Raw genomic sequence first — 19,897 nt, 5'->3', positions numbered from 1 at the left:
CTTTCAGATGCTAAAATTGCATTCTTGATATCCATGCCCTGAACTGAAAGCGCCAATGACTTTTTGTCCGGTTTTAGGGGCATATTTTACGAGAATGGTGGCATAGGGCAGCCCAACAAGTTACCTTGCTTCGCTGCACTGTGCCACTGGGAAAGGGCAGCAATGCACTGTATTTATCCAATATGCTGCATTCCTGTCCTTTCCCCCTGCGCTGGTGCCGTTTCAGCAGCCTAGTGCCAATGCAGGCACCCTTGCACCAAGGTACAAGGGTTCCTGTGTTGTAGGCAGGATTGTATTTGTGCAGGAAAGGGCACCCTACTGCACAAAAACAATACATAGTGGCATTTTCCTCTTTCTACGTGTGCTGCACAATGCAGCACACATAGAAAGAGAAAAAAATTAGGAGAAATAAAGATATTTTCCCCTTGGGAGGTGTAAGATTTTGACACATTCCCAGGTGTACAAGTCCTTCTAAATGCATAAAAAACCATGGGAGTTGTGTGGGAACACCCACCCCAATGCCCATGGAACGCCTCCCCTGCTCAGAGTAAGGCAACGCAGCGATTTGCACTGCGTTGCATTACTCCATATTTGTGAAGCCATTCAAAGCCTCGCAATGACTGGATTGAAGCATTCGCCGCAAAAATGGAGTGCTCATAGGTAATATGAAAAACATGGAGCACCAGGTCTCTCGTCCTTGCACTGGTAACCCTAGTATCAATACAGTTTTCTTATCATGCTCTGCTCCTGGGCTTCATCTTATCCCTCTTTCTTTCTCTCTGTACTTACTTTCAATAGTTTTTTTTCTTTTTGTCACACCTGGTTGAGGAGCTTCTTTATGGCTGTTATTCCGGCTTGCCCCCTCATTTACTGACTTGTGACATTGGGATGTTCAGTTGTCCTATACCCCTTCTTGCTCAACACCTGGTTTTACATGCATATGCTAGACCTGGCATCCTTGATGTTATGCTGGACTTTTGTTTGCTGGTTAATGTGCTCTGGATACTCTCCCACTGCTGAATAGTGCTAAAATGCAAGTGCTTCTGGCCAAATTGTAATTCTGATTGGTTCATCATGTTTGGCATATTTGATTTACTGGTAAGTCCCTAGTAATGTACACTGTCTGTGTTGAGGGCCTGTAAATCGAATAATACTCGAGGCCTGCAACACTGGTTGTGCCTTCCACAAGAGTAGTGTTGTACATGTTCTGGTAGTAAATTACTGCCAATTTAGTTTTTCACTATTGCAAGGATTAGCTCTCCTACAGGCTATCGTTGGAGTTTGGGCTCTATGAACTCGGGATTTAAAAACATGTCTTTTAGTGAAGGTGGTTTTTAAATTGTGAGTTTGAAAATGGCACTTTTAGAAAGTGGGCATTTTCTTTTGTAACCATTTTGTGCCTCTGCCTGTTTGTGGGACCAATGTCTAGTTAGACTGTCAGGGGCCTGTTTGTGCATTATCTCTAGACAGTCACACAAAGGGAGTTGAGCTGTGCCCCATTCTGATGGGTCCTCCTGAGCTAGAGTGGTGGGAGAAACTGTCACTTGCATCTGATTAGGACTGTGCCTGGTCTTTCACAATGCTGTCTCCACCCCCGGAGTGTGTCTGGAGCCAAGACCAGGCAGAACAAGAACGTGTGCACTACATAGACAATCGTTTGAAGAATACCAACTTTAAAGGCCAAATGAGTATAAGTATTGGACCTAAACCCCCAGACTGTTGAACACTTCTGGATCAAGAGGAACCTTTGCCAAGGAGAAGAACTGAAGAGCTGTAACGAGGAGTACTGCCCCTTTGCTGTGTGTTGCTTTGATGGGTTGGCCTGCAGTTGCTGCTTCTGCTTGTGAGGCCCTGCTGTGCTGCTGAAAGAATGGGCGCATCATTGGACCGCAGCTGAAGAACTCGATGCAGAGCCTGTTTACTGCTGCTGCATCAACCTCCAGCGCATCTGGATTTTCATGTATCACATCTGTGCTCCAAGTTTCGCCAACACATCACCCGCAGACCAGAACATTCTTGGATTTCGGCGCATCGCTCCTACCTACAGTCTGGATTCGACACAACCCTTCTCCTGTGTGCAGCAGAACTGATGCATTGCCTCCCTGTGGACTCAGGAACTGAGACATTGCTGCATTTTCCGATGCTTCCCTCTTCTGCGGCTGTTTTGCCTTGTGGATTTTGATGCATAAGAGGTACTTTTTGTAAAATCACTGCATCCATAGAGTTCTATAAACAGAATTGCTTTCAACCGTTTTGGTCTTCTTTGGTTTTGATGATTGCTTGTACCGAACTGGGATTTGTGAATGAGCTTGTTTCAAAACCAGTACCATTACCTTACACTTTTAATGGAAGGGGTTTGGCCTCTACAATAGATTATATTCTAGTCGCATGCAATTATGCATCTAGATTACTCTCTTTTGAGGTTGGTGATAATTCCCTGAGCGATCACTACCCCTTATGTTTAATGGTTAACTTGCCACTAAACAATCCGAAAAGAAGTAAGAATACCACACAGGGTATAGGTGAAATCGAACTTTATAAGATCAGCGGCTATACCCTAAAATGGTCGATGGTGGACCCTTTAGCAACAAGAAAACGTTTAGTGACTAGCTGTAAATCTGCCATTGATATTTGCCTAAGTGAACTGGCTTCTCATGACAGGATTGTAGCATCCTATTTTGAAATATCCAATGAGCTCAGGAAACTATTGTCAGCCCAGCACCGTAATAAAGCTAAAGATATGGACTGGTTCAATACAAGGTGCACACGAGCATACTCCAACTTGAAGCTTTATTTAAACAGGCAGTCCAGAATTGTGAATAACGTAAGAATGGCACAAATGGAATATAGGCAGGCTATTAAGGAAAAAAAGAGCGTCATGAGAGATGAAGCATGGGAATCCCTTCACTCAGCAGCAATGTTGAAAGACAGTGCAGCATTCTGGAGGGCAGTGAGGGCACCATTTTTAACTTCTAGAGATGGCCCACTGATAGAAATTGCTAACTCTGAAGAGGACTGGATCAGGCACTTTTCACAGGTATACGATGGCCTAGATAATTCCTCTCCTGTAACCAGTGCCAGCACAGTGAGTAATCATGTTAATGTTGATCTGAAATTCACCTTAGAGGAAGTAAATAGAGCATTAGCACTAAGCCGGGTCCGCAAAAGCCCCGGGTCCAGATGGCGTTCCTGTGGACCTGTTTAAATCTAATACCATTTTATGGGGGGCGATTGTAACGCAGGTTGTTAATGCCAGCTGTCAAACTCGACTTCATAAGACCTGGGGGGGGTCAATAATTGTCCCCATTTTTAAAAAAGGGGATCACCATAACCCAGGTTGTTATAGACCAATCTCCTTGCTTGACTCTATGGTTTAAGTGGCGGGGCATGTGATTCCGGATCGTCTGCAAGCCTGGGCAGATGAAACTCAGGTTTTATCAGATTTACAATTTGGTTTCCGTGAGGGGCTGGGCAAAACAGAGCAGTGTTTAAATTTGGCCATGCTAATTAGGAAATACGCAAGGGCAAACAAGGGAAGATTGTACCTGGTCTTTGTGGACCTAACTGCAGCTTTTGATTCTCTTTGGCACAATAGACTATGGGAGGTCCTCGAGGCCTTGAGCGTTGACCCACATATTATTGTTTTTTTAAGAAATCTTTATAGTGGTGCATCAGCCAGTGTGAGTTTTGGCGTAGAGGGTGAGCGTACGGCTGCCTTTGCCCTTAGAAGGAGGGTCAGGCAGGGCTGCACGCTGGACCCATTCTTTTTTAACATGTATATCAACAGACTAAGCAATGCATTAGTCAGAAGTGCACAAGATTTGCCTCAACTTGCTGGTCGACCCATTCCGGTTCATCTTTATGCGGATGATGCAGTTTTAATGACAAGAACCCAAATTGGTCTCCAAAGGGTCCTTGCCTGTTTCTCAGTTTTTATGGAGAATCTTGGTCTTATTACCAATATATCTAAGACGTTTGTAATGAGATGCGGTCAAGGGACCATGAGACCAAAAGATATATTTGTGGATGGTCAGAAGCTAGCCTCAACTAAGAGTTTCTCATACCTCGGAGTACAATTTAATCACAATGACTCATGGGCTCAAACCATAATAATGAAAAAATTGTTGTTCATTCGGTCATCAACCGCCCTCGCAACTTTCTCAAAGAAATTAGGAAGGAAACCCCCGGGGGAGCTCCTACAAATATACAAAGCAAAATGTATTTCATCTGTTATGTATGGAGCAGGAGCGTGGGGCCTAGCTAACATTATGTTGTTGCAACAAGTTGAAAACTCATTTTTAAGATTTATTCTATCAGCTCCACCAAGTACCTCCTCTCATGTTTGCCACAAGGAGGGTCTCCCTTTTAACTCTGACCTCATTAAAATAGAACAGATACTGTTGTGGCACAGTATCTGGTCATAGGAACAGACACAGCTAAATAGGGCGATTGTGCAGAACTGTCTTAAACTAGACGGGGCCTTGAAGATTCCCTGGGTCAGGTTTGTAGGTGACTTTATGATTGATTTAGGTCATCCAGAATACTTTACTGATCCCTCGACCCTGCAGGCAATCCCTAGAAAAGTCCTTAAAAAGGAGGATTATGCTTGTTGGAAACTGTTAGATTGTCAGGAGAACTCCTAAAACCTAGTGTTAGTCAACACCAATTATTATTAACTACACTAAGAGTGGCGCCGTATTTCTCATTTGTTCCAGGTACGTATGATAGACTGTATTGACTAAGTTTAGGTTCAATACTGTCCACAGACTAGTGACCTTGCCTAAAATGAACGACTGATCGCAACAGTTACTATTGTGTCCTTGTGACAACCAACCCTCTCAGTCCAATATACATCTAGTTATTTTTTGCAAATTGTATTCAGAGTTAAGGAAAGTGTGGTTAAATCTCAAGGGCTGAGGCAATGTCACCCTGCTTTGATAAAACTTCAGTTCATAGAGAATGAACATGAAGCATGGAGGTTAGCCATGTTTTTAAAGAGAGTGCTTCGGTTAAGAAAAGTTTTATCAACAATGAATTCTAAACATAACCAAACCACTTTTTATTTGTATGGTCTTTTAATTAATGAAATGTGTAAGTATTCTAAAAAGACCAAATTGTACTGTGTTTTGTGATTGTTTTGTTTTTTAATTCATGAAAATGGTTTATTTTAATGCTTTTATGACTCTTAAAAAATACCAGTTGAATAAAGCTTTCCTTGACTTGACTTGATAATGATACTTTATTTTTCTAAACTGGTGTGGTGTCCGTTTGTAGTGTTTTCACTGTGTTACTGTGTGTTATGCACAAATACTTTACACATTTCCTCTGAGATGAGCCTGACTGCTTGTGCCAAGCTACCAAGGGGGTGAGCAGGGGTTATCTGGGTGTGTATTACTTAGCCTGACTAGAAGGAAATGCCCATACATGGACAGCGTGTTTACCACTGCCAATTAGAGACCCCCATTTCTAAACGCATGTAAATTTGTCCATCATAGTAAAAGTTTACCAGCTTTTGATATTATAAACAGCTATCTGCAGAAGTGCATGTGTGCCCTCATTAGAATAGATTAATAGCACTGTATTTGATACATTAGTGACAATAAAGTATCACAAGTATTTAAGGCCGAACCGGCCACATACAGGGCCAGACTAGGAACAGAAACCTGCCCTGGCACACTGCTTGGCTGCCCCCCCTGGGGTGAGGCGTAGTGCAGCTGAGCAGTTTGCAACGGCCGGTTTCGGCCGATTTTTTTACCGGGGGCCGATATTACCGACCCCCGGTAACAAAAACGCCCCCCAGGGGCCCAAAACCGGCCCCCACCCTTGCGGCCGACCGGGGAAACGCCGGGTGCCTGCTATGGACAGTCCGGCCCTGGCCACATAAGTCACCGTTTCGTCACCCTCGCACACCCAGGAAGATCTGCAAAAGGCAAAGGACTCTGTGCCTTTCGCGTGCATTGTTTCAAGAGAGAACTGCCATATGTCCTTTACATGAGTGCTTCTACTGTGCGACTTGCCAAAATTAACTTGTCTGGTGTTCATGGAAATTTAATTAAACTGTTAACATACTACAAAAAGATACATTGCATTTCCAAGGAGTTTATTGTAGCTACATGGTTCACACTCCCCAGCCACAGCCTCATTCTGCTGCATGGCCCCGTAACTGTTGCAATATTTGTACTCCAATGCCCCTCTAGAGAATAAATTAAAAACAAGCATTTACAATGCAACGGTTTCGCCTTTGGAAAAGTTAGAGCTATTGGCATTGTAAATGACAACATTTTTTATTTATGTGTTGGCTTTGAAAACATAAATAAATGGCAGTCATTTACAAAGCCAATAGCCTAATCTCTCGCAAATGCGACACCTATTGCATTTGCACCCACACACACACACACAAAACCAGGTCACAAGCAGGCAACAGAGACACACACAAAAACGGGTCGCAAGCAGGCAACAGAGGCACACACAAAACTGGTGTATTTATTTTTTAAACACCTTTTTGGTATTTACCCATATTTATTTTGTATTTTGAGAATAAATTGAGCCGTAAAATTGTATATTTTTACATTTAGTTTACTAATAAATATGCATTCATACTTTTCTGCCTGGCACGTTTTACAGCCTAGCCAAGTTTCCCCAGGACAATGCGCATTCCAGTTTTTTCTTTGAATCTGGGACTTCTTGTCTTGTTCATACCATTACAAAACCAGGAGTACACGTCCCAGAATTCAAGGGAAAAAACACGTGGACTGGAGAGGGCAATACTCTTGACGTGAGGGTTTACTTTACACCCCAGGTACACTCAGTAAGTTTAGTAGACAAACGGTACATCACTATTTCAAAAATATGTTTCCAGATGAAAAATACCCTTCTTCATGCATCTCATTTATGAGATAACTGCACCCAAGCCGAACACGAAGAGATGTTCCATACGCTGGCTTTTTCATTCCTGGCACAAGTTACTATGATGAACAGGTGGGTGTTATATATATTCCCATCAGATAAATATTTTGTCTACATATCTATCTCAGGAGGCCAAATGGTTGATCTACTGCACCGTTTTATCTACTCTAAATTCGTATATATATGCACATCAAAACAAGTGCATATTTTTAATCGTATGCTACTGTATTTATCCAATTCTACTTTTTTTATTAGACTATTTTGGCAGGGTTTGAATGATCACAGCAGGATTTTGTATTTGAGTGGGTGAAAGACTTCTTGCAGAATGTTAAACAAATGAAAGCAAGTCAAATGAGGAAATCCAAAGTGTAACACGAATCGTCATGTTTTCCAAAATCAGCCATTTTCCAAAAATCAGCACAGTAATAAATTACTCCTATCTAATTTATAAGACCTAAAACATTCAAGGATAGCAAATACCTACAATAGGTACAATTAAATAACACAGGGTGAGAGCAACAGAAGGCACACACTCAGGGTGAGAGCAACAGAAGGCGCACACACGCAGGGTGAGAACAACAGAAGGCGCACACGCAGGGTGAGAGCAACAGAAGACACACACATACAGGGTGAGAGCAGCAGAAGACACACACACAGGGTGAGAGCAGCAGAAGACACACACACACAGGGTGAGAGCAGCAGAAGACACACACACACACACACAGGGTGAGAGCAGCAGAAGACACGGGGTGAGAGCAGCAGAAGACACGGGGTGAGAGCAGCAGAAGACACACACAGTGGGTGAGAGCAGCAGAAGACACGGGGTGAGAGCAGCAGAAGACACGGGGTGAGAGCAGCAGAAGACACACACAGAGGGTGAGAGCAGCAGAAGACACGGGGTGAGAGCAGCAGAAGACACGGGGTGAGAGCAGCAGAAGACACGGGGTGAGAGCAACAGAAGACACACACAGAGGGTGAGAGCAGCAGAAGACACGGGGTGAGAGCAGCAGAAGACACGGGGTGAGAGCAGCAGAAGACACACAGAGGGTGAGAGCAACAGAAGACACGAGGTGAGAGCAGCAGAAGACACGGGGTGAGAGCAGCAGAAGACACGGGGTGAGAGCAGCAGAAGACACGGGGTGAGAGCAGCAGAAGACACACACAGAGGGTGAGAGCAGCAGAAGACACGGGGTGAGAGCAGCAGAAGGCACATAGGGCAAGGACAGCAGAAGACACATAGGGCAAGGGAAGCAGAAGACACATAGGGCAAGGGAAGCAGAAGACACATAGGGCAAGGGAAGCAGAAGACACATAGGGCAAGGGAAGCAGAAGACACATAGGTTAATTGCACTAGAAGACACCAAGGGCAGCAGAAGGCACACACAGTAAGGGCAGCAGAAGACACACACGGTAAGGGCAGCAGAAGACACACACGGTAAGGGCAGCAGAAGACACACACGGTAAGGGCAGCAGAAGACACACACGGTAAGAGCAGCAGAAGACACACACGGTAAGGACAGCAGAAGACACACACGGTAAGGACAGCAAAGACACACACGGTAAGGACAGCAAAGACACACACGGTAAGGACAGCAAAGACAAACAGGTTAAGGGCATCAAAGACAAACAGGGTATGGGCAGCAGAAGGCACAAAGGGCGAAGGCAGCAGAAGACACAGGGTAAATGCAGTAGAATACACAAAGGTTAACGTCGGCAGAAAGGGTAAGGGCTGCAGAAGACACAAAGTAAGGGCACCTGAAAGCCCAGGAGGCAAGGGCAGCTTTGGAGCCAGAAGAGGACAGGCGAATGCTGAAAGGGTAAGGTCAGCAGAATAGGAATTGATAACGACGGAAGATAATTAAGATATAAAAGTGAAAGGAAACATGGAGGAGGCACGCATTATACTAAAAGGAGAATGCACAGTGAGATGGAAGTGTATCCAGACAGGACATAACGAAGGGGGAGGAAACGTGCTGTCAGGTCTCCACTTCAAAGAACGCACAAACAACGTCCTGCCTGCCGACCAAGTTTACGGAACACTTTAGTGTCCGGAATAGTTTACACCTTTGAACAACTATAGTCATCAAAACCCGGTTTCAGCACTTCGTTTCCTCAGTTTTCGTACAATTTTCTGTGCAATGAAATGTGGTCGTGTCTCGGTCACCAGCTCCAAGCCTGCAGCCATTTCTGCGGTTCCTGCCCGCGGCGGTGCCAGGCAGAAGCAGCCCTGCTCTGCCCGGGGAGGCCCCACAACAGTGGGTGGGGGTGTCCAAGGGGCCGTGGCGTGCACAGGACAAGGGGAGAGGAGTCAGGGGAGCTTCACCAGCCAAAGGGGTGAACCCTCGGATCTCTACCGCCGGACCCCTGGAGGGGGGGCTGGGCCTCGATCACTCACCTCACACCGCGGGACAGTCCCGTCTCCCCGGGGGCAGCGCTGAGGGTGAACAACGGCCAGGCAGGGCCGGGAACCCCAGGCGGAAGGCGCACAAAAGTCCCGTCCTCCGGCCACCGCTCGGATCCCTCGTCCCTAGCTCCTCGCAGCCCCGGATCGGCGTTCTCCGGTCCAGCAGACGGAGCTCGGTTCTCTCCAGCGGGCCCCACACTCCCTGGGCGGCCAGTCAGAGTCCCGGGGCCACCCCGCCTCCTCCTCCTGCAGCCGACGCCGCGGTGCAGTCAAGCGCCGCCCGCGGTATACACCCGTTACAACGGATCTTTTACTCCGCAGACCCATTACAACGCGACCATTACTCCGCATACCATTACAACGCATTGCGCTGGGGGGCGCTCTAGGATAGGGAATAAGTATAATTTACTATCCAACACCTTCCCTAGGGTCCACGGGGACTGGAGTTAGAATAGTAAATTATACTTACCACTATCCAGCGCCCCAAGGCGCTATGCGTTGTAACGGTATGCGGAGTAAAAGTCGCGTTGTAATGGTCTGCGGAGTAAAAGTATGCGTTATAACATCATACATCCGCCGCCCGCTCTCCTCCCCTCCCCCACCCGCCCGGCCTGCTGCTGCTGTCTGAGGCGGGAGTAGGGTCCGGACCGGCTCCTCGGGAAAGCTTTTCTTTTTCGCCGAAAATGGCAGGGAGTGGATGGAGCTCCCGGCCGCGGCTGCCCGGGGCGGGGGCCCGGCGGGGATCAGTGGTGCACCTGAAGGGAGAGGGCACCGGGTAGGGTGACCAGCATGTTAAAGCCAAAATCCGAGACATTTCCCAAAAATACAAGGACTACAATTTTACTTGCGCACAGAATTGCTCCTTAAGCAGAGAAATACAGAAGTAAAAACGTACATAAAATGCTTTTTTTTTTTAAAGCCAGTAGCATGCCTGTTAATTAAATTGACTTATAACAGCAGCTAACAGATACTTCCCACCGTTTCCAGCTGACCCTCTAAAAACTGGGACATGAGCTTCATTTATTGAAATTTGCTGGGACAGCTTTGCCTACAAGTCAGGTCCCGGGCCGGCAGCCAATCACAGCGCGGCCCGGGACAAAGGGGCGGGGCTTAAAAAAAGCCGGAGAAACGCCCCCGAATCGCGTTTTCCCCGAGAAAGCGTGATTGACAGCCTCTGTCTCCCAATGGCTAGCCTCCATTTATGGAGCTAGCCAATGAGAGACAGAGGCGGGTCATCGATCCGACATAGAACTCAAGAGGTTTTTTAGCATATGCGCACTACGTGCGCACTTGCAGTCAAAACCTAATAACACAAAATAATCCGAAATCAACGTTTTAAATACTGTCAAATTATATAACACTACTATAATAATGGGATTTTGGAGAAATGATAAAAAGATTAAGATTTGCATACAATAGATTCTCTATAAATGTATCCCAGGAGAGCTTAATTTCCGTGTGTGAATAAATATGAACTCGGAAAATACATTCCCATTCTAACAATTTAAGTGTGAGAGGCCTGAGAAAAACAAAAAACTGAGCAAGCAGCTTGAACTGCAAGACTACTATGTTAGGGGAATACCTTTATATGAGATCACTTCTGGGTACTTTTTTCTAAATCAATGTGTTAAAGACGTTTATATGAGACACTGACATCAGCAAAGTTCAAACACTGGCAGGCAAAATTGGGCTTCCATACTACCGAGGTCAGCAATGGAGCACCATTAATGAGCAATGTAACATCTGTTACTTTCTGCATTTAGGAATATCGAAAGTGTGTTTTAACACATTGTATGAACAAGCATTAGCAAAGCCAATAGGTCTTTCTTAAGAGTGCTAATTCATGCAGACATGTATGCATACCTGTGTGAAAGCATTAACACAGAAAAACCTTACCCATTGGCTTTGGCAACACTTGTTTCATTGGCTGCTGAGATTATTACTTTCTGGAAGGTAACTTCCCCCTTTGGAGTAGGGCATATTAATTGTATTGAGAGAGAACAATGCTAATCTGGCATGTTAAACATATGAGAAATTTGATTTTTGGTTGCGGGGTGTGTGAAGCTTTCTCAAACAACTACAATCCCTGCTAGGGTGAACCACAAAAGTCACAACATTAACCTGTGCTTAGCCCTCTTGTAGACTGGCATAAAAGCAGTCAGACCTAACTTGAAGGCAATGTATAAAGTAGTTATGCAGCGCACAAACAATAATAAATTGAAAACCTAAGACAAGAAAAATCCTAAACCAACTTAGAAATATAGAGTAGGGCGTTAATATATAAAACAAGACAAAAAACAAAAATATCCAATCAGTAGAACTGGAGATATACACTTTCACAAATGTAGGTAAAGTATAGCACCCAAAAGCACAAATCACCACTTGCGGTTATCTGGTTCTCAGTCGCAAGGAACCCAAAACTTCAGGATTTCCCATCCTTCCTCAGAAGAGTGCAATCTTATATCAACCAAGGGCCCAAAACCTGGGTGGTGCCTATTGTGGATCAGAGGCTCACTCTAGCAGAGGCCAGCAAAGCTAAGACAGGGCTAATTGCAAGTTCAGGCAAGCCCAGTCACAGCAGGACAGCTGGGCAGCTGCTGGGAGGCGTCTGGAACAGTTTGTGTCCAAGTAGCTCTGAACAAGAGGTCAGCCAACTGACCCTTAAAGTCACTCCGGTAGTACTGGGCTCCAGGATATGGTCCTCTCTCCTTCAAGCAAAGAAAACCTCAAGCAGCAGGGCAGTCCTTAACCAGCAGGAGGGCAGTACTCTGTGAAACAAGGCAGACCTCAAGTGGCAGGGCAGTCCTCTGTGAAACAAGGCAGCCCTCTGGAGTTCAAGGCAGTACTTCTGTAGTCTTCTGCATGTCCAGGAGTGTATGGAAGAGTCGGTCTGAGGGTCCCCTGTTTATATCAGAAGCCAGCTTTGAAGTGGAAGAAACCTTCGGAATCCCCCCCCCGCCCACAGATGGTTGTAGAATGTTCTTCCTCCCTTCCCAGGTTCTAAGATGTCTGTGGTGACAATAGCCTGCTGTCAAGTTCTTTGTGAGTGGGCTTAGGTAGCTCCTTTGAAATGTTAGTGGGGCAAGGGACAGCTTAATTCCTCCCATTCTGTCAGGATGATCCTCTCCCAGCTACACCAAGGTCCTATTGCTCACTGTTGGTGCCCAATACGCATTCCTGATCCGGGAGGAATTAACAGACCCAGGCAAACGGAAACCTATAAAAAGTTTAGGGGAGGAACATTCCAACTTACTAAATTTTCAAAATTGTAATCTAAAATCGGACTTTACCATTAAATGGATTTTAAATTACAATTCATTTGACATTTCAACCGGCTCCAAAACAAACATTAGCGCTTATTACATGTAACAAGGTAACCCAATGTTCCAATGAAAGAGATAAGCCTTATAGTTGTGAAAAACGAATGTAGGATCATTTCACTTCTAGACCATGTAAAACTTTAACCCATGTCCTACTTGCTAAATAAAATCCACCCTACTCTTGTGCATTTAATGTTAAGTCCTGGCAAAAGATTTATTTTGCCAGGTTGAAATGGCAGTTTAACTCTGCACTACAGGCTGCAATGACAAGTCTGAGACATGTTTGAAAGGGCTATTTAAGTTTGTGGCACAATAAGTGCTGTAGGCCCACTAGTAGGTTTCAATGTATATGCCATGGGTATATGTTGTAACAATTTACTAGGGACTTGTAAGTAAATTAAATGTGCCAATCGGAGCGGGCAATCAAACCATGTTTTAAGTCATGAGCACAAGCTCTTTAGTTGCGGTAAAGTATGTAGAATCCTATTAGCAACAAAACGAAATTCAGAAAACAGGAGGAGGAAGGCAAACAAAAACTTAGGGTGACCTTTCAAAGAGAGTCAAGTCTTACAAAACATTTTCATTTTGTTTCATTGTATGTTTCCAAATCTGGTAAGGGTATGCATGTTGTCACATATGTATTGCACTATTTTCAAATTACAGTGCACATCTCTCCTTTTGTACTAGATATGATGAAGTTACTAACGTCATGGAAATGGAATATCCAAAACAAATTAAGGATGATTTCCCCGGGATGAATAATACAGTTAATGCAGCATTTGAATCAGAAGGTATGTGTTGATGTATTAATGTATTAACACAAAACACTAAACTAAGGGGCATATTTACAAACCCATACCGCCACCACACCATCACTTTTAAAGACATTGTAGTGGTGATATGTGTTTCGCCTTATTTACAAGGCAGCATTAACCTACTTAAGGTGGCTTAATGCTGCCTTGTAAATAAGGCACCCTTTCATGCTATCCTTAGCATGAAAGGGAAGGGTAATGGGGTTTGCGGTGGGCGTTCCTCTGCAAAACCCATTGATTTTGACGCTGTCCCATGTTTATACGGGTGGTGTAAATATGGGGCAGCACCAAAATTAAGACCAGGGAAAACCTGGTCTTAGCCCTGTCTATACAAGGAGAAATGTTTAATTTCTCCTGTTTTTAGCTGTTTCCATGTGTGCTGCGTTGTGCAGCACACATGGAAACAGAAAAGGCGTGTGATTGTTTATGTGCAGGATGGAACACCCTCCTGCAAATAAACAACCATTAAAAAAAAGACGTTTTGCAACTTCTTTGTGTGCTGCATTAATTAGCACATATAGAAGTTCAAATCGCCATTTCACATTGTTTATGTGCAGGAAGGGACACCTTCCTGCACATAAACAATCACTCCCCTCAATGCAGGCACCCTTGCACTATGGTAGCGTGTTCATGTGATCAAGGCCGCAGGTCGGCGACTGAAACACGTTATGTGGACCAGTTTATGATGTGAATAAACTCACCATTGTACCTGCTGATGTGGTCTGTGCCCGTGTGTTCATTTGCTGCCTGCAAACCGCCTTGCTTGGTGCAAGGTTTCCATATAGTATTTACATTGCAGGTAGGTTAACGTAATTTAAATGGAGAGGAGGAATATTAAAATGTTGGGGCTGAAGGTGCGTACCCCTGATAATTGGTATTATCACACTTTTAGCTGAGTTTCCCAGACAACAGTCTGTTGGGAGATGCATAAATCTCAGACAGCAATGGAACAAGCAATTTTGTAACTAAAACTTTGCAGTAAAATGCACAATTTGTCGGCTATTTTTTAAATGAAATGTCAGTGGGAAAACCCCCGCCCTATGTCAGTCGACTAAATTTTACATCTCACCACTTTCAAAATTCACCGGCCAGCACTGGTTTCAATTCAATCTTCTATGCTTCTATGCTGTGAGAACGCAAAGCAGCCATTCAGCATAGGGCTTGCTGGACAATGCTAAAATGACAACCCTTAAATTAATGGCATTTACATTTCTTAATGTAAGTGATCTAAATATGTAGTGGCTTCCTTCTTGGCACACTGGGTACTCTGAGGGTCATCTAAAGTTGGCAGAGCAGGACCACTTCCATAGAAGAGTGGTTCTGCGCCCCATCAGTCTTGAGGTTTCCCTGTTATATTTAGAGTAGTGAGTTCACCATTGGGGAAAGAGTTGTTTTACGAAATAGATTAGCAATGAAGGGAACAAGGTTTTTCAAATGTATAAACCCCGTGTTGCACTAAAATGTTTGTCCCCTCTGGCCAGTAACCCTAATATATTCTACTAACACTTTATGAAATGAAATGCGGGTAACTGTTTTGATACTGACTGGAACACTTCTAATTATTTGTATTGTGCAGTCTCATATTATTTGTATTCATTGTTTGAGATGTTGTGTTAGTTTGTATGTTTAAAAAAACACAGTGTTGTGCATATCTGTCGTTTGTGAATTGGACAAAATGACTCAATGTGAAATTTGTTTAAAGAATTGACATATTCAATTATGTAGACCAAAACATTTTAGAGTTTGGTCGTAGTCTGTTTAAATAAATAACAGCACTAAAACAGTCAGCTAAATGTTTTGTGTTTTCAGTATTTACCAGCCCATTCTAGCTGAGTGCGATAGGGCCACACCCCTCTTTGTAGCCAAAACCTTTAGAAAGTTTGCATTTATTTGTCCCAACCATCTGCGCCTTCTGCCAGTGTCCTGGGTCAAACGGCTGTGAATGGATCTGCTGTTAGGGTTTGTGTATTCCATGTAGACAGTGATACATGATTACGTGCTAGCAACTAGCTGAAGGACAGGGCACCCTGAGAGGTGTCCTGTAGCCTAATTTTGCACACACACAACATGCACAAGGACGTGACAATTTTGTCTACATGTTTTAAAGCTAAATTCAACAGAATGGATGCAGTACCATCATCCAGGCAGCCAGAGTACATTCTGTGCAACATCAAGCCAACTTGTCAACATCATCTGTCAGTTGACAGAAAAGAATATGTTCTCTGATCATGAGTTAGAAGTACTGGAAGAGGAGGTGGTTAAAGAGGAAGTTGAGATCTTTGGCCATCTGATCATGAACATTCCCCCTCTCTCGAAGATGTGATCTAGACTTTGGTCCCCTAACAAAGAAATATATAGCAGTCTATTCTCAGGTAGATGGTGTTGGAAGTTTCCCTTTCTAAAGGGTCACCCTAAATGTTTTTGCCAAGCCTGATATTTTTGCTTGCTATACAACTTTGTGCACTTTACCCCTGTCAATCAGTTGTAAAGTACCTGTGCTCCTCCTTTCAACATGGTAAAATTGGTATACTCCTGATAGGCCTATTTAACTTACCCATATGTCCCTAGTATATGGTACGCACAGAGTGCCTAGGCCTGCATGTCAAGCATCACCAGTGGGCTACAGTACTAATTTTGCCATTCATTGCAGTGACATTGCAAACATGACTGCAGAACTGCCACCAGTAGCCTACATATTCAACCTTTCAAAATAATAGGGGTGGGCGGAAGTCGCATAAGGGACTTACGCGGAGAGGCACGGAGATTGAACCAATCTCCGTGCCTCTCCGCATATTTCCGTTACGCGACGCCCGCCCGCAGCCCGCCTCCCGCCAGCAGTATTAAATTACATTAAAAAGCCTAAAATAAGATTTAAATAAAACTTACCTTATCGCGGGCACATCCTTGTCCATCGCACCTTCTTCTTGGAACTGCGCATGCACGGGAGCCTGTGCATGCGCATTCCTAGTATGTAGAGGAACTCGCACAGCCCCAATGGTAATGCTGAAGTATTGTACAGGTAAAGTTCTGTAGTGTGCTCAGAGAAGGTCGCTGCCTGGCCTGACAGCGAAAAATCCACAGGATAGAACCTGTTCCACAGCTTCAATGCCCCAATCATGGGGGATGGAATTATAAAGAGCACAGACGTCTACTGTGCACATGATCAAATAAGTGTCTTTCAATTCATCCATGGTGGGTGCCAATTTCAAAAGGAAGTCTGTGGTGTCACGTGATTTGGTATTCAAAACGAAAGGTTGGAAGTATTTATCTAAGAATTTACCAGTCTTTTCATGTATACTGCCCTTGGTGGATACAATGGGGCGAAATGGAGGTCTGGTGGGATGCTTGTGAATCTTGGGTAGCATGTACAACACCGGGGGTTTCGGGTTGTTAGGTGTCAAGTATCGTCGAGTTTTGTCATCAATCGTGCCATTATTAAATGCCTGGTTAATGATTTGAATCAAGTTTGTGGTGTAGTCAACAGTGGGGTCCCCTGGGAGAGCATCGTAAATGTTAGTATCCGTGATGTGAACCTCAATTTGTTCTTCATAAAAGGTGGTGTCCATAACTACCAGAGCACCACCCGGGAGTTGTCATAACTTTGTTACTATGATTTGGATAATACATTGACTACTTAGTCACTTAGTCACTGAGGATTAAACCATGAACTTTGAATGTGTTTAATAAACCGGACAACTTTGAACAACACGATGGTGTTTTGATCAACTTCATTTATGGAATAAGACCTATTTGGTCACCCTACGTTGTGCTTGGGGACGCTCCCCCCTAGTCAGGGGTGGGCACTGTATTAGTTCATGCGCATTCCTAGCCAGGAATACGCGTGCGCAGGCTTCCGCGCATGCACAGTTCCAAGAAGAAGGCACGATGGACAAGGATGCACCCGCGATAAGGTACGTTTTATTTAAATCTTATTTTAGGGTTTTTAATGTAATTTAATACTGCGGGCGGGAGGCAGGCAGGAGGCAGGGGGGAGGCGGGCGGCCAACATCTGTTATGCCCCCGAGTGTGCGGACATTTGCCCCATTTCTCCTCCTTCATTGCGGAAGGGGCAAACTCCGCACATTCCATGGGCGGAACGGATATGTCCTCCCACCCCTACAAAATAACCCTTTTGACAGATCGTAAACACTCCTTTTAAATATCTATCAGACACCCTCAAGTAATGTTTACATCCCATTAAGGAAGGAGGCATGATAGTTAAAAGTAAGACATTTAAATGTTAATGTTGAACATGTCTTTACAATGACTAGCATCTCAAAGTGATTATCACTGTAGCAGGGATGGCTGTTCCATAGGAAAACATTGGGAAGTTTAATACATCAGATGTCAACAGCTGCAGAGGACTGCAATTATTGATGGAGTAGATGGCCTGGAAGAAAAGCAGTCATCGCCCCTATAGATCTCCCACAACACTGTAACCTCCCTGACATTCAACATGTTTTCAGGAAGAAGGTTCGGTCATCTCAATGGGAGATCGGGTCAGCAAAGTGGGACAGGAAGGTGGATAGTATCAGGGAAGGGATTTGTGCAGAGTCTTGAGTACTTTCACAGAGTCTAGCCTCACCATCAGCCAAAAGATAGTGGAGAGGCAGCAAGCAGAAGGCAGGATCACCTTTTCACATTCAGGCTTCGCAACTTGAGCAACAGTAGTTATGTCTCAGATGTCACAATTTTGGGGCCAAGGACAGTACAGCTCTATCCATCTGATTCACCCCCCTCCCTTACCAATCCTCTCAGGTATTGGTGCTGTATTGATCCAGAAATAAATGGCGGAGGTGTAGTCTTTCCTTTCTGTGCATGCATTGCTGCAGGGCACCAGACTTGTTTGTAGTCATCGCAGCTCACACGCCAGTCAGGTCTTATGCACCACACTCAGGCAGACTTTGACATCACCTGTACCCCAATGCTTTCCTGTGTTCTATCTCTCCTTCAAGTCAAGACATGGAGAACCGTGGCAGCATGCTTGTGGGACACCATGCTGCCATTGACAATCTTCTCCAGCCCAGCTATGTTGTCCTCCATTATCTCCTATGTGAGGTAGGCAGGTACTTTTTTTTCTTTACACTTATCCTAGAAGTATTCAACCTATTCCAATCCATTATGGTCACCCATTCGCGTTTGTCTATTGTCTATTCTCCTTTATTTATGGAGTTCCAAGTCAAAAGGAATTGTATCCTAACAGTTCCAATTTGTTTTTGTTGGTGGGCTGTTCGCCTGAAATGCATTCATTTATATCAGTATCCCTTTTGAATGTTTTTTTATTTATCTCAGGTTTCTACTTTTATGCCAGTCTGCCATAATACTGGACTCCATGGCCTCTTCTGCTCTGCCCCTTGACAGAGCAGTCTCAGCTCCTGATACTTCTTTGTGTTTTGCTCAAGTGATCCTTTATTTCTTATTAGAACTGTTTCTGCCAACTGGAAGACGTACATGTCTTTTTGGCTTACTCCTCCATTCCAGTAACCATTCGAACAGACACATTTTGCTTTGACTCAAGTGCAAAGAGTGTTACGCTGTGCAGTGATTGTTTGTAGTGCTCAGGGCACGAGGTGTAGGGGTTATGGTAAGTCATAGTGCTATGCAGCCATGGGGTGGTGCAGTTGGGGTTAGCAAGAACAGTAAGATGGAGCTGCTAAAGGGTTAGAGTGGGTGGTAAGATAGTGTATATAACACAAGAACACAGGGGGTCTGACAGCTACTATGATGTAGCTGAGCTGTCCTACCGAGTAACCAAGATCTCAGAGTGCATGAGTCACATAAAGACAGTTTATTAAGACAAGGGTGAATACTATGTTAAAGGAAACACAGACACTTTATAGGTCATTTGGAAGTTGGTTTAAAAAATCCATACCTTTAAGCAATGGGTTACCATCAAATTGACTTTGTGATCAGTCCTATCATCTGGCCATACCCAGGTGTGAGTTGGGCTAGTCCCCTGATCATTGGGACATAAAGAGCCACACCATTCGTTGCTGGTCTAGGATTTGGTCCACCAACACAAATGAGCCGCCATCTGATTGCTAATCTTTGATGGTTTAATAAATTCTAGTGCAACCAAAACAATATAGTGGATTAAAATAGGATGGTGTGTCCTCCTTTTAGAAATTTTATTCTGCGGCCGAACAACATCTCCTAATTAAAAACTAGAACAGTGCAAGAAAGACAGTCAACAAATATCTGTCTGGTAATGGGCCAACATGTTTCTGCCTATCGGGCAACCTGTCCCCTGGCTTTCATCAGGGCCTCTGTTCTTTACTTGGTTGCACTCAATATTAGATAAACGGTGAAATAAATCAAAAACGCCACCACCACAAACGTGGATTAATGAAAGAAACGGTTGAATACGATACAACCTGTATCAACCAGGAACATTAACCCTCCATGTTATTTGGAAAGTAGGATTTCCTTCATGGTAGGGGGATTGACCTCACCTC

General features: G+C 44.3%; 1 protein-coding gene across 2 annotated transcripts in view; it reads left to right on the top strand.

The window, feature by feature from the left end:
* Positions 1–19,897, top strand: part of LOC144771586 (matrix metalloproteinase-20-like) — a 252,435-nt gene that overhangs the window by 208,168 nt on the left and 24,370 nt on the right. For both annotated transcript variants that reach the window (XM_078655972.1, XM_078655971.1), the window contains one exon: positions 13,318–13,421. In XM_078655972.1, the coding sequence (XP_078512098.1) occupies positions 13,318–13,388 (71 nt within the window). In that variant the 3' untranslated portion in view covers positions 13,389–13,421. The remainder of the gene's footprint in view (positions 1–13,317; positions 13,422–19,897) is intronic.

This window comes from Lissotriton helveticus, chromosome 8 (genome assembly GCF_964261635.1).
Source record: "Lissotriton helveticus chromosome 8, aLisHel1.1, whole genome shotgun sequence".
In the NCBI taxonomy this organism is placed as follows: Eukaryota; Metazoa; Chordata; class Amphibia; order Caudata; family Salamandridae; genus Lissotriton; species Lissotriton helveticus.
The sequence above is the reverse complement of the archived record's forward strand: the minus strand, read 5'-3'. Positions and strand labels throughout refer to the sequence as shown.